Source organism: Carettochelys insculpta, chromosome 10 (assembly GCF_033958435.1).
Source record: "Carettochelys insculpta isolate YL-2023 chromosome 10, ASM3395843v1, whole genome shotgun sequence".
Lineage (NCBI taxonomy): Eukaryota > Metazoa > Chordata > Testudines > Carettochelyidae > Carettochelys > Carettochelys insculpta.
The window spans coordinates 1,653,116-1,668,684 of record NC_134146.1 but is presented as its reverse complement, the minus strand read 5'-3'; the positions used below and the strand labels follow the sequence as shown (position 1 = coordinate 1,668,684).

The 15,569-nt window shown below is 42.2% G+C and overlaps 1 protein-coding gene across 3 annotated transcripts in view; it reads right to left on the bottom strand.

Moving 5' to 3' along the window:
* Nucleotides 1–1,696: 1,696 nt before the first annotated feature.
* Nucleotides 1,697–15,569, bottom strand: part of PAK2 (p21 (RAC1) activated kinase 2) — a 72,536-nt gene continuing 58,663 nt past the window's right edge. For all 3 annotated transcript variants that reach the window (XM_075003730.1, XM_075003728.1, XM_075003729.1), the window contains 4 exons: nucleotides 10,695–10,794; nucleotides 8,999–9,195; nucleotides 5,824–5,961; nucleotides 1,697–5,257 (listed from right to left, as the gene is read on the bottom strand). In XM_075003730.1, the coding sequence (XP_074859831.1) occupies nucleotides 5,171–5,257; nucleotides 5,824–5,961; nucleotides 8,999–9,195; nucleotides 10,695–10,794 (522 nt within the window). In that variant the 3' untranslated portion in view covers nucleotides 1,697–5,170. The remainder of the gene's footprint in view (nucleotides 5,258–5,823; nucleotides 5,962–8,998; nucleotides 9,196–10,694; nucleotides 10,795–15,569) is intronic.

Below are 15,569 nucleotides of genomic sequence, written 5' to 3'. Positions count from 1 at the left end.
GCTAACTTTCCTGAGAGTATGGAGCCTGGCATCTTCTGTCTTGAGTCATAGACCCTCAGATTAACTGCAGAGCATGGAAAGCCCAAGCACCATCAAAGTACAGAGTACTACTGCTCTGGGTCACTCTTCCAGCAATGGGAAGGCCATTGGAGCCCTTGTGCGGGTCAGACTGATGTTAATAGCCGAGCTGTGCAAACAAAAACGTTAGTAAGCAAACTGCTGAACATCTGCATTTCTTCCCAGCTTACCGCAATAAGAGCAAATCTTCCAGCAGAATCATGAATGAGGATGATCTTTGCCAAAACTTTTCAATGAACGAAAGGGTAAAAGTCCAAATACCTGCTTCGCTGAGAACAAACATCTCTCGTTCTTGCCCATTCCATACATTTAAAAGCAAAACTACACTGGAGCACACTTTAAAAGCCAGATTCTCAGGGCGTCTCTGCATGCAGGATTGCACCAGTTTAACTCCATTTTAAATAAATCTGAACAGATGCAAAGGCTCCATGGATGTGACTGCTTCGGATTCAGACTAAACTTATTGTGGTTTACCCAGTCAAATAAGGAATAGATTTAAAGATGATTGAAACTGAAGTGTAGGTTTGTACACAGACAAGACCTCTCTCTCCTTAAAGAGGCATGAAATCAGAAGTCCACACGCATTTTATAATTAAGCAGTTTCTCATCCCAATTTTTTAAAAGAGCTTAAAATTAAATTCAAGAACTATCTAATGCAACATTAAGGGAAGATAACGGATATATGCATGAAATATCCTTGATGGTCACAGGACAAAAATCGTTAACAATGGAAAATACATCCAGCTTTTACCAAACCAACCAGGGTCCCTTGTTCTGCCTTTTTGTGTGTCCGTGTGTGTGACAAATTTCAGTACTGATAAACAGTTGCTAAAGAGAGAATCCTGCTAGTCCATCAACAGGCACTTCTGAGCCAGTACCAAAGCCTCGGTAGCCACGCCTGTCAACGCCTCTCTGCTGGCAAAAAGCTGATCGACCAAGCTCAGCCTGCTTAGACAAATGGGAAGCACACGCGTTCCAAGTGACTTGTGCTCTGTTCTGGGTACACTGAAAACGTGGAGTTTTTAGGAGTGTTTTAATAAAACAGCATTGCAGTCTGGTCAGGAATAGCTTTACTGGAATTTCACATTGCCAGCAGCTGCATCAATGCCTACCAGCTTCTCAGTCCCAAGACCATCACTAACAACGTACTGCTTGACTGCTCTCTGGCCTTGGAAGATTCAGTGCAGACAGCCCAGTCAGTTCTTCACTGATGGCCTCCCACAAAGACCAGGTTAGTTGTTTGCTGCATTAAGAGAAGGGAGAAAAATCCAGATCTGCTCTTCTGGTTGCAGACAGAAGTGGTCACTGGAGGCAGGACTGACTTGCAGATGGAGGCAAGGAGCAAGGAAAGCCTACAGTTGTCATCTGGTGCTATCATCATCACTGATTAGGAAGATTCTGAAGACAAAGGATGACTAAAAGCTGAGATCTCAAAACAAAAAAATCAGCCACACTGAAAACAAGGTGTGCATAAAATATTCACAATTGCTTGCTCAAATTTAGAGTTACATAAAGACTCGGAACATTTCCCTAAACACTTTAAGATACTAAACCATTTAGTCTTTCATACAACTCTGGCCTTAAAAAAAAAAAAAAAAACACGGGAAGGGGCAAAACAAACATTTTAAAAAGTTTATTTCTAGCCCTGAAAGAACAAAGTTAATAAACAAAGTAACGAAATACAGTAGTTAATATTGCAGAAACAATTAAATAAAAGAATGAGATTAAATTAAACAAAAGGCAACCTTAAAATCTGGGTACAGTAATAAAAAACAAAGCTTGCCCCTACACCCATTTCCATCTGGCAATGTGCAGAAGAGAGAGAAAGCCAGCTAGAGAGGTTTGCTCAATTCCAGCTGTGAAGGCCATAATGCTGTTGTTGAGTTTCCCATCCATTTCTGACAGCAGATTTCAAAATTACCCTGCACTGCTCTGAAGAACATCTACTGCAGCTAGCTGCTCAGCACAGAAAGAGACACTTGCATAGTGAACACTCAGATGAGCATCTGTGACCAAACACAGGTACTTAGTGAGAAGTCCGGTTTATTCCATCTTTCTTTAAAAATCCTGGGAGTCAAATATTGCCAGTTCACTTGCTTTCAAAGCACTATGCTGCCCATCTTTACTCCCCACTGCTGTGCGGCGCCACTGTCGCATTTATTCACTGCCAGAGACCGGGGAACCCCGGCACGTTCCAAAGCGATCTTCTCCTTTCCTCAGCCGCCCAGTCTCTAGTCTCTCTACGCTGCACTCACTACTCGTCTGGTCTGGGCAGACCAGACCAACCAGTCTGTTCTAACCTGACCCCTCGTGGGGAGAACGGACACTCGGAACACACACGCAACTCACGTTCAGGGAGAAGGCTGCTGGTCACTCTAGAGACACGCAAAACTACACAAGTGTTACACAGTGAAGTGCACAGCAGGCACTTCCCCTACGACTCTTCTTTGCCCACTTGCTGGCTCCACTTGGCTCCTTTCCCTCAATTCGCTGCAGAAATGAAACATTCCAATAGTTCTACTCCTTCCTGGCCTGCTCTCATAACTTCGCCCTGGTCACCTGCTCGCAACAGGAGCCTTACAGTAGGATCACGTACATACAAGGGGCGCGCCTGTGCACTCTGTAATTCACAGCACCCTGGGCCACTCAAGAGGCACTGGGATGCACTTTGGCAACTCCTGGAAGAGGCTTTTTTTTCTTTTTTTATTTTTCCTTTCTTTTTCCACACCCCCCCCCCCCCCGAAAAAAAAAAAAAAGTTTAGGTGTCACCCTGTAGGGGGAGAGAGATCCTGACTTGGGCAGATTTTGCTATTACAAATCAAAAGAATTATTCCTGATTAATAAGAGTGAGCTAATCAGTCAATATTCCATTCTGATTTTAAGGTTTTCTACTAATTTCCAAACCAAATGATATGGCAGACTAGGGTTTGCTCCTGCGGGGGTTGGGGGAAGCCAAGTTACACTCCTGTACCAGACGTATGATTTTCAAAAAGTCCATTGCCAGCAATGGACAAACAGGGAGCCACTGATGAGAAAAGATGCTTCTTCCTATGGGCAGAAAGATCTTTTGAGTCACGTGCCTCAAAGCCAGGGCCCTGCCATTCTCATGTTTACGGTAACAAGGGCTTTCAGTACAGATGCAGTTTGTAAGAGGGGAAGCACATCTAGACTATTCAGACCAAGACATGACACTCCCTAGGAAAGAATGATGCTAGTGGGCTGTGTGATCTTTTGATGTTCTCCTCCTCCTCAATAAAACAGTTCTGGCTTGGTACTTGTTATACTAGTGGTTACAAGAACTCAGACTGAAGTCTGTTGATTCTGTTTCCTACATGAAGGCATCTTGTGGGTGCAAAATAATTTGCTAGTGCAACCCCAGGATATAAAGGCTCAGGAAGTGGAAGCTAGGTTGTTTAAGTGCTCTACACAGAGACATATCTTGGTTGCCAACACCCAGAGCAGACATTTCCATTGGTATATGGATGCCACGATTATTCTGACATAGAAGAAAAACCATCAATTTATGCAATTTGTCAAACGTCACATGGAATTACCCCAGCCCAAGACTTGGATGCTCTCTGCTCCACACGCACTGCCAGCTGGAAATGCAATGTAACTGATTAGCACCAAATTAGTGACTATTCTTTCATGCGCATCATTTGGCACATTACATCTACAAACAGCGCCTCATGAAAATAACCTACTGGTATAAATGCAGCAGTTTCAGTGGCTGAAATTGGGGACCTTTCTATGGTTGCTACAGTTGGCACCCTTTCAAAACACACAAGATAAGCTACGCATTAGCTCACAAAGGAAGGCACTTTTTCTTGCACTAAATGTTGTCTTCTGCCATCCTAGCTTGTAAAATGTCTTTAGTGAGAAGGGGCCATCAAGATATGACGGCTGTCTCCAGTTCTGCACCAGCCACTCAAGCAAGCCCTTTCATGTCTGATGGAACTGTTCTCACACCTCAGACGGCCCCCATAGAGTACTGTTGTTCCCAGCTGTTAATTATCAGAAAGTCTTGGATCTTCATTTTTCCTCTGATCTGATGAATTATTTGTTCTTTTGATATCAATAGGAGAAATGGAGCACATAAAATGAAAAAAATAGCTCTAATACTTAAATCTTGACAACTCCAAAGTTGTTGCATTATTTGCTTTGGGGAATAAAAATTACAACATATACAAAAATGTATTTGATACAAAGGAGGGAAATGTAAAAAAAGGCAAAGGCACCAGCATAAATCCCAAAGCCCAAGCACAGACAGACTCGGTGTTGAGAACACCTACGACACCACGCAAGACATGTCTCCTGCCTTGGCCAAAAAGTCTAGGGAAGAGAGAGAGTGTGTGTGAGCGTGTAAATGGAAACAGAAAGGAACATGATGAGGGTAAGAGGCGGGTGTCCTTTCCTCAAAAACATCTGCTCCTTTCTCCTCCTGTGGCCTCCAAAAACCTGACCCACCGCACAACTTGCTACAAGGTAATCTCTCTCTTAGATTACACATCCCTGGAGCACTCTCAGATCAGAAAGACAGCTGAATTCAAAAACTCTTCCCAACCTTACTTATAAGCAGGTTTCACTTTAAAAGTTACAGTTCCAACTAAACTGTACGGTAAGGGGTAAGGTGTACCTTTCACATGTCTGTCATACTTGCTGTTAGTCTAGTTATACAGGAGATTGGCCAAAGCAACTTGAAAGACGGCAGGACAAGGGGAGAAGAAGAGAGATCAGCAGACAAAATTAATGCTTCTCTCCAAAAGCTTGAATCTGTCATTCAAGTATTGAAAGCACCCAAGAGGGCACAATGAATGGGAACAGTTACACAGAAATCATCAAAAAACTTAAAATCCCAGGCATGGGAAGCAGGATTCCTGGGCTGTCTGCAAAGGAGCTGAAAAGCCAGTGATTCAGTCCACAGTTCCTTTTGAACCCTGAACAGGGTTTATTTAAAAGTCACCATTTCATTTCCGGTGCCGGCTCGGTGAGTGTTTTTCCCTTTTGCAGACTTTTTTCGACCCCCCTGACAAAGGTAACAATTTTCATATATTATAAAGATTTGAAAAAGATGAAGGCCATGGCAACAATGTTAGCGGTTACTCTTCATTGCTTCTTTGGCAGCCAGGATCAACGGTGTCAAGCTAGACAGAGGTTTGGCCAGTTTCAGGAAGGGATGCTGCCAGGAACAGAGAAACACAGCACGTTAGGGAGAGTCAAATTTCAAAACCAAACGATTGTGTTTACATGGCACGAAAGCACGTTAAACAAAGGTGCCAATAGGCAGCACCTCAAGAAGACATACCCACTGAACGATCCCTGGTAGCAGATTTACTGACAGCTCTTACTCCACAAAGCTATAGCCAATATCCCTGGACAGTCCCGCCTTTCTTTTTCTAACCACTGTCCCCATGCAGAAATACTCCTTTTTTTTAAAATACATTTTCCCACTTAACCTTCCTGTTCTGTGGTCCGTTTGCTGGCTTCAGCCACCTCTGCGCTTAACTCAGCTGTGACATCACTCGGGATCACCGGGAGCAGAAAACAACTAGTAGCTACTGCAGAAGAATTACCCACATTTGTACTGCAGATATTTGATTCCTGTATTCCCCCCGCACCTCATCTCCAGTAAGTGACCCTTCACTAGGAAAACAAAGACAAGCTGATGTCAGCACTAGCCGACTGCTCTGCTAGTGACCTGTGCATTTCAAGCTTATGAGGAGATGTCAATATATATACACTGACCTGTAACAGTTCTTTAGCTGAGCCTCTTTTCTCTACATCCATTTCCAAACAACGATTTAGAAAATCCCGGAATATCGGGGACAGTTTCTCTGGATTCTGCAGCTCTGGTGTGCCATTAGTTGCTATCAAATACAAAGCCTGTGAGCAGAGAGAGACCGTCAGCCCCAATCTGTTAGCATGTTGCAGACCACAGTTTTTAGAATGTAAATAGTTTGAGTTAGAAGAAGCATTTACCAAAGTACATCTGAAAAGAGGAGGAGACTGACAGAGCAGACACTAACCTATGACACTTCAGAGTCCTTGCTGAATCTTCTGCTAGGAGCAGCCTGCCATAAAGGATACCTGACACAGGTAGTGAAATGTCTTTTTCTCCCCCGCTACTGTGATCATTTACTTCCTGGTTGTTTTATACGGTTAATAGAATGTAGCCTTTACCACGAATAGTCTCAAAATTCTGCCCCCTTAGGATGATACAACATGAACACTCATGGCTAAACAGGGTACCTCATTTGAGGTAAGCCTCTCAGTACTTCGTAACCATTATTTGCCACTGAGCTCCTACCAGTGAGCACATGGGCAGGTCTCATTCTGCAAAAGGTCAGTGACTGACTAATCGGAGCAGCCTGAAGACAGACTCCCATGCCAGAATGCAAAGAAAGAGGGGCTTGCCCTAGGTGACAAAGTATGGACAGATTAACACTACACGCTTAAATATTTGGGCGCAACTTCTGGACTCTTCTCTCCACTAAGGGCTGGGTATGTTGGATGCAATGCAGTAGGCCTGGATTCCACACCTCATCATCTCAGCACTGTAGCTTTGCTCACCTAATCCCCTATTGTAAACACACAAGAGGTAATATGCTTCTATCAACCTAGCTACCATTGTACAGGGAGGTTGCGTTCCGTAGTGTGGTGCCAGAGCACCACAAACTCCCTAGCAATTTATTCCTCTGTTTGACCACCCTGAGGAGTTAGGAAAAAGTTCCTAATGTCCAACCTAAACCTCCCCTGCTGCAGTCTAAGCCCATTGCTTCTTGCTCTATCCTCAGAGGCCAAGAACAACAAGTTTTCTCCCTCCTCCTTATGACACCCTTTTAGATACCTGAAAACCGCTATCATGTCCTCCCTTAATCTTCTCTTTTCCAAACTAAACAAGTCCAATTCTTTCAGCCTTTCTTCATAGGTCACATTGTCTAGACCTTTAACCATTCTTGTTGCTCTTTTCTGGACCCTCTCCAATTTCTCTGCATCCTTCTTGAAATACGGTGCCCAGAACTGGACACAGTACTCCAACTGATGTCTAACCAGCACAGAGTAGAGCGGAAAAATGACTTCTCGTCTTGCTCACAACACACCTGTTCATGCATCCCAGAATCATGTTTGTTTTTTTTGGCAACAGCATCACACTCTTGACTCATATTTAGCTTGTGGTCCACTATAACCCTGACATCCCTTTCTTCAGTACTCCTTCCTACACAGTCACTTCCCATTTTGTATGTGTGAAACTGATTGTTCCCTCCTAAGAGGAGCACTTTGCATTTTTCTTTATTAAACTTCATCCTGTTTACCTCAGACCATTTCTCCAATTGGTCCAGATCATTTTCATTTATGAGCCTATCCTCCACAGCAGTTGCAACCCCTCCCAGCTTGGTATCATCTGCAAATTTAATAAGTGTAGTGTCTGTGTCAATATCTAAATTGTTGATGAAGATATTGAACAGAACTGGTCCCAAAACAGACCTCTGCAGAACCTCACTTTCCAGCAGGATTGAGAACCATTAGTAACTACTCTCCGAGTACAGTTATCCAGCCAGTTTTGCACCCACCTTATAGTGTAGCCCCATCTAGGTTATATTTGCCTAGTTTATTGATAAGCATATCATGCGAGACCGTATCAAATACCTTACTAAGTCTAGGTATACCACATTATTTTATCTTCTCAACCTACCCCCTTCCCACGAGCATTCACTATGTTGGCCATTCCTTCATCAGATTTCTCAGTGAAGACTGAAACAAAGAAGTCATTAAGCATCTCTGCCATTTCCAAGTTTCCCATTACTGTTTCTCCCTCCTCACTGAGCAATGGGCCTACCCTGTCCCTGGTCTTCCTCTTGCTTCTAATGTATTTATAAAAAGTCTTCTTGTTTCCCTTTATGCCTGTAGGTAGTTTGAGCTAATTTTGTGTCTTTGCCTTTCTAATCTTGCTCCTGCATTCCTGTGTTATTTGCCTATATTCATCCTTTATAATTTGTCCTAGTTTCCATTTTTTATATGAGTTCTTCCCCCGCCACCCCCAGATGCTTGTAAGAATGGCACTACACAACTTTGGCAACTGTTACTTGTCCATTGGTATCATGATGTCTATAGCTACTTATGTATTCAGAGTAGCGGACACTATCCCAAACGTATCTGTATATATGGGGAGAGTGTACTACAGGTTGAACCTTTCTAGTCTGGCACATTATTACCTGGCAGCACCCATAAACCAGCATGATTTTAGTTAGCCAGATAACCACTTGGTATGTCCAAGTTTCCTGCAGTCCCATAAAGTTTGTTTACAGCCACCAGTCCTGGCTCTCAGTGTTCTGGGCTGTTATTAAGCTGTAATTTACCCCTTCCAAGATCCCAGTAAGCAGTGGAAGTTTTGCTAATGCTACTAGACAACACTCACCTCCTGTGGTCTGGCAAATTCTCTTGTTTGGTGCTGGTTGGATGTTGGACTAGAGAGGTTCGACCTGTGTAAGTATTTATTGGTGCATGCTTTGTTCCTTCTAATTTAAGTGGACTTCTCTAAGTCTGTGGAAGTTCATTCTGGCAAGACTGTCAGTACTCGGAAAGGAATTCCACTATTTAAATAAAAACAGGGACTGCCAATATGCCTCAATCCTGCTCTGGAGAGACCACCACACGTGGTGAGCACAGCATCACCCTCTGTGTCTATTGGTAAATCAATCTCTAATCTTGGGAACTACCTGCTCCAGTTAGTTTCATGTTTTCATGTAGACTCCTGCCCATTAGAAACAGCCCTGACTGTACTAAATGGCCGTCAGTTGATAACTATTTAAAAACTTCTACATGGGCTTGGATTCAAACTGCTAACCTAGAACTTAAGGATCACAAATCTCTTTCCCACATTTTGGAGATGGTTTTACATGCAAAGGATGAAATCTCTTACCCTCAGAGGGTTTTCATTGAGGTATGGAGGTTCTCCTTCCACCATTTCAATAGCCATGATACCCAGAGACCAGATATCCACTTTAGGGCCATAGGCTTTCCGTGTGACCACCTCAGGAGCCATCCAGTAGGGAGTTCCAACCATGGTGCTGCGCTTGCTCTGCTCTGGGGTGATCTGAGCACAGAAACCAAAGTCGGCTGCATGACAATAAAGGAACTAGTTAGTGACAGTTAGTTCTGCTGCAGATCCCATCTCAGAGACTCAAATACTATAGAAACATCTTTCCCACCTGTCCCTTTGACATCTCAAAGTATTCCTGTACTTTTCATGTCGCTGCAGAAGTCCAACCAAATACCGAAGAACGTATCTGACTAGAAATAAAATCCTACTTAAAGAATTAGGGTCTTTTTATAAAGGTATTTTGTGGTCTCCTATGAAAGACTGGTGTTTTGTCTAATCCCTCTTCAAGCCATCTACAATACCAACACAAACAGGGATACCATACCTCCAGGTTTCCCTGGACAGAGCCTCTTATTTGAACCTCTGTCTTCTGTCTCGGCGGGGTTTTCAACCAACAGTGAATGTCATGGGAATGGCACAGCAAAGAAGCTGCAGATCTAAAAGAACCCCAATTTGTTCACTTCCCAATTGGTCCCTGCTCTGAATCCTCAGCCAATTGGTCCATTCCCCTACAACGGACAGCTGCCAGATCGCACCCACCCAGATCTCAGCTCTTGTGAAGGGGTCCTGCAGGGAGCTACTGACTGATGGCTGTTGCCACATCCTGGGCTTACGCCAGCCACCCTGCTCCTATGACAGGGAACAGCACTCCCCACAGCAGGTATCTCCTCATTACCCCTTGCCCACGTCATCTGTTGTGGAACCTGAAATATGGTGAACCTATAAAAAGGATTTCAGTAATTATTTCTGTACTTACCAACTTCAGTATTTTAGCCTGGGTTTAGCTACTGAATCACTGACTATATGGTTAACAAAGCTCTAGAAATAAAGCTTGAGATATATGAAGCTACTGTAAAGTATCTTCCACAGAAAAGAGTTTAGAGGAACAAAGCAGTCATGTACACAAGGAAACAAATGGGTGCACAGTGGGTGCTGTCAAATGCACAATATAAAACTGAAAACAAAACCAAAAACATTTCCCTGACTTCTAACATTATTTTTACCTTTTGTAGTTACTGCTAATAGCAGTTTTAAAAAAATTCAGACAAATGCTGTACCCAGCACAATAGGATCCTATCTGACTTGCAGCCTTTAGGCAATACTGAAATATAAATAGGTAATTCTTATCCCATTAATGGGTAATCTGACAGTTTGAAAGGAGCCAGTAGACAGCTCTGATTAGTGCCAGCTTCCCTCCCTGGAAATTCTTGGATCTTTATCTCACTTTCCATTGCAGGTTAGCTTACATTTATGAACACAGTCATGTGGTAACAAGTTACTTAAACATCCTTCCTGTTTGATATACTCAAAGTCAGAAACTTTCAGAAGCTCAGAATTACAAAACCAACCATAGAGGTTAAAACTCTTTTTGCAAAGCACAACAAATTACCTTGTTGATTTTTTTAGTAAAAACTGATCTCACATTTCTGCAACAACTATGCACTTACAAAATATTATTCATTTCAAAATGTATTTGAAAAGAAGCAGGAGGTTGAAACAATTGTCTGACACTCACTGAGTTTAACTGATCCATCCATTCCTAAGAGCACGTTGTCACTTTTAATATCTCTGTGGATTACTTGATTGGCATGCAGGAACTCTAGTGCTTGCAAACACTGTACAGGGGAGAAAGAAAACATTTATCAAAAGCAAACAGAGTTTGTGCGTTGTGAATCCAAAAGAACATAAGAATGGCCATGCTGGGTCAAACCAGAGGTCCGCCCAGCCCAGTGTCCAGTCTACCAACAGTGGCCAATGCCATGTGCCCCAGAGGGAGAGGACTGAACAGGTAACAACCAAACAATCTCTCTGCTGCCATCCATCTCCAGCTTCTGACAAACAGAGGCTAGGGATGCCATCCCTTACCCATCCTGGCTAATAGCCAGTAATGGACCTAACCTCCACAAATTTATCTAGCCATTTTTAAACCGTTATAGTCCTAGACTTCACAGCCTCCTCTGGCAAGGAGTTCCACAGGTTGACTGTGCGTTATGTGAAGAAGAAAGTTTATGTGCACATAATGCAATGTGTAAAATGGCAGCAGGTATTACTTTTAATATCCAGCAGAGGAACCACTTGTAATGACACACAAGACCATGGTCATCCAAAATTCACTGAGTCCAAAGCCGGCTTCTTAAACCTCAGAGAGATGCAGTATTTCCTTCTCATCACAGACTTGCGAAATGAACTAAAAATGCTCACCAGCTAGGCAACACCCTAGACTCCCTAAGCACCAAGGCACTTACACTTTGCTAAGTGTTACTTTTCACAGCTTTCCCAGGGCTGGGGAATCCTGGCTGACCAATGAGATCAGTTTCCTTTGGTACCATCACTAGATGAAGAATGCTACACTCTGTACAACATTTGACTGTAGAGCTTGCTACAGGGAAGGGTGCAAACCAGTTTCCATTATAAAAATCTGTGTTTTTACATAATTCTACCTTTCTCAATTATTTACTTTTTAGGCTGAGATTTTTCCATGTTAAGTTTCTGTATAAAGGTATTATTCAAAGAAAATCCCTCCAGCTGTTTAAGTTCAGCAATGTGGGAAAAAAACCTTACATTTTCCTCTTTGTTTTAAAAAAAACACGTAATACTTTTAAAAGGCTACAACCAAAATAGCCGGGTATGAAATTTGCCGCAAATTAACTCCTACTGAGTTGTGAATTTTTGGAATTTACAACCCGGGCAGTAGAATTATTGGTTAAGTCAAATGTTGTACAAAGTTTTGATTAATTTTAAGTTTAAATTCATTCATTGGCGGCTAATTAGATGCAGAGTTTTAAATTTCCATTCATTGTGGACACTGCAAACGATTTAACTTTGGGTTTGGTACTTAGACAGACCATTTAAAAACCACTGTTTTCCTCCAGCATGGCCTACTTGGTAGAATCTCACTGATACACAGAAATTGAAGCTGAGTTTGAGGCCAGCAGTTGAATTTTTTTGCCTGCTTTTCTTTTTTATTCTAAATGTAAAGCAGTTAAGAATATTGCTGGGCTCTGAAAAGCTCTAACTTCAAAACGATTTAAGGCAAGTTAAGCAAGATCCCAGGCTTGCTGACTCCACACATTTATAATCTTAACACTTGGTTTGATCTTACTTCCCAACATCTGCAAATGAGTCCTGAACCGGCTCGGCTCTTTCAGAGATTGCCTTGTACACTGCCTTATCCCTGAACAACAACTGCCTCCCAATGCTGCACCCAGCGAGTAGCTCTCCAGCTCCCTTGATAGGCCCTCGATTGTCTCTGTTTCGTATGTTTTTGAGGATTTTCTTTGCTTTACTTTAGTTTAATTAAAATCCTTAAACACTTTCAAAGAATCTGAATAGATATAAAACCTTAGATTAACTTAAACTGGCATCCTTTAGAATTTAGGTTTACGTTACTAGTCTGATTTTAATGACACCACTAGAGATCCCAATTGTTAAAAGCTGAGGCTAGGAATTCAGCCTCGTAAGTTTGCTGTGAAAGTGTTTTACGTGGCGCAACTGGAAAAGCCGAGTTATTTTGAAACGGCCTTTCTGAAAATTCTCAGGTGAAATTGGGGAAGAATGTTTTGGAGCGTGTAATATTTCTTTCTAAATATTTGTCCAGTTCCAGTCATGAACAGACCCTCTAGGTACTGTAGCAATATGCACAATATAAATAAAACCTAGAGGGCAAGAAATTGAACAGAAATTAACTGGTCATAAATACTCTGGGAAATTAAAATGCAAATTAGTTAAAAAAGCAAGTGGGAAACTGGAAATATCCAAACAGCAGTATAGCTTGTTTTTAAGATTTTATAGGCTAAAAACATGTGTTTGTTCACATCTGCTCTTACTGTAAATAGTTACTTTTATTCCTCTGCTTGCACTGAGGCACCTCTGGTTTCCTTAGGCATTAATTATCTCCTCACATATGCTGAGCTATGAAGTTGCTTCCCAGCCCACCCCTTGCCGTGCATCATCCAGTCAGGTGCCCAGGTGATGCACCCAAATGGACCTTTTAAAAGCTTCCTGTGTGGAGCAGATACCACAATCAGCCTGAGAATAAAATGAGTCTGTGCTTGAGTTTTGCACTCTAACTCACAGAAATAACTGTGGGGGTGTGATGTCAGCTGGACTGTTTGCTGCGTTTCTCTGAACTCCATCAAGCCCATCAGTATCTTTCTGGTGTCACCATAACCAGAATGAAAGCAATAGTCCAGGTGCCAAATCTGTTAGTCATTCTGCTATAATTCTGTACATCTCATTTTAGTATTATTTCCCTGACATCGCTAAGCATCAGGAGACTTCTCTTTTACTTGAACATCCTCTTTGAGTTTAGTTAAAATGATGCTTCATTCCTCTTACAGATTAGAATAATAGAATCATAGAACACTAGAACTGGAAGGGACCTTGAGAGGTCATTGAGTCCAGTTCCCTACCCGCCTGGCAGGACTAAGCAATGTCTAGACCACCCCCGATAGATGTCCATCTAACCGGCACTTAAACAGCTCCATTGATGGAGATTCCACAACCTCCCTAGGCAATTTATTCCAGTGTTTGACCACTCTGACAGGTAGGAAGTTTATCCTAATCTCTAATCTAAACCTCCTTTGCTGCAGTTTAGGCCCATCACTCCTTATCTTATCCTTAGAGGCTAAGGAGAACAATTTTTCTCCCTCCGACTTGTAACACTCTTTGAGGTACTTGAAAACCACTATCATGTCCCCCCCGAAATCTTCTCTTTTCTAAACTAAACAAGTCCAGTTCTTTCAGTCTTCCCTCATAGCTCATGTTCTCTGGAGTTTTAATCATTCTTGTTGCTCTTCTCTGGGCCTTCTCCAATTTCTCCACATCTTTCTTGAAACGTGGTGCCCAGAACTGGACACAATACTCCAACTGAGTTCTAATCAGCACTGAGGAGAGAGAAAGAATGACTTTTCATGTCTTGCTCACAACACTCCTGTTAATGCATTGCAGAATCTTGCTTGCGTTTTTTGCAACAGCATCACATTTTTGACTCACATTTAGCTTGTGGTCCACTATGACCTCTAACTCCCTTTCTGCAGTACTCCTTCCTAGACAGTCGTTTCCCATTCTATATGTACGAAGCTGACTGTTCCTTCCTAAGTGGAGCACTTTGCATTCGTCCTTATTAAACTTCATCCTGTTTACCTCAGCCCATTTCTCCTGTTTGTCCAGATCATTCTGAATTATGAGCTTATCCTCCAAAGCAGTTGCAACTCCTCCCAGCTTGGCGTCATCTGCCAACTTAATAAGCGTACTTTCTATGCCAATATCTAAATAGTTGATGAAGATATTAAACAGAACTGGTCTCAAAACAGACCCCCTGTGAAACCCCACTTGTTATGCCCTTCCAGCATGACTGCAAACCATTAATAACTTTTCTCCGAGAACGGTTATCCAGCCAGTTATGCACCCACATAACAGTGGCCCCATCTTAGTTGCATTTGCTCAGTTTATTGATAAGATCATGAAAGACTGTGTCAAATGCTTTACTAAAGTCTAGGTATACCCCATCCAACACTTCTCTTATCCATAAGACCTGTTATAAAAAAGCTATCAGATTAGTCTGGCATGATTTATTCTTTACAAAATCCATGCTGGCTGTTACTATTTTCATCCAGATGTTTGCAGATGAATTCCTTAATTATTTGCTCCGTTATCTTTCCCGGCACAGAAGTTAAACTGACTGGTCTGTTGTTTCCTGGGTTGTTCTTTTTTCCCTTGTTATAGATGGGCACTAGGTTTGCCCTTTTCCAGTCTTCTGGAATCTCTCCCGACTTGAAGGACTTTTCAAAGATGATAGGTAAAGGTTCCGATACTTTCTCTATCAGCTCCTTGAGTATTCTAGGATGCATTTAATCAGGCCCTGGTGACTTGAAGACACCTAAGTTTCCTAAGTAATTTTTAACTTGTTCTTTATGTATTTTATCCTCTAAGACTACCCCCTTCCCACTAGTATGCAGTATGTTAGGCCTTTCTGCATTAGCCTTCTTGGTGAAGACTGAAAAAAGGTTATTAAGCACCTCTGTCATTTCCAAGTTTCCTGATATTGTTTCTCCCTCCTCACTGAGCAGTGGGCCTACCCTGTCCTTGGTCTTCTTCTTGCTTCTAATACATTTACAGAATGGCTTCTTGTCACCCTTTGTCTCTCTAGCTAGTCTGAGCTCATTTTGTGCCTTGGCCATTCTAATCTTGCCCCTGCATGCACGTATTGTTTGCTTATATACATCTTTTGTCATTACTCCTACTTTCCTCTTTTTATATGACTCCTTTATTATTAGATTAATAATGAAGATGTGAAATGAAGCTTGGACATCACATCAATTGTTGCTGTGACTGGCCAATAAGAAATGTATCTCAAAAAACAGGGGAGGAAAGACTGCACCCACTGCTC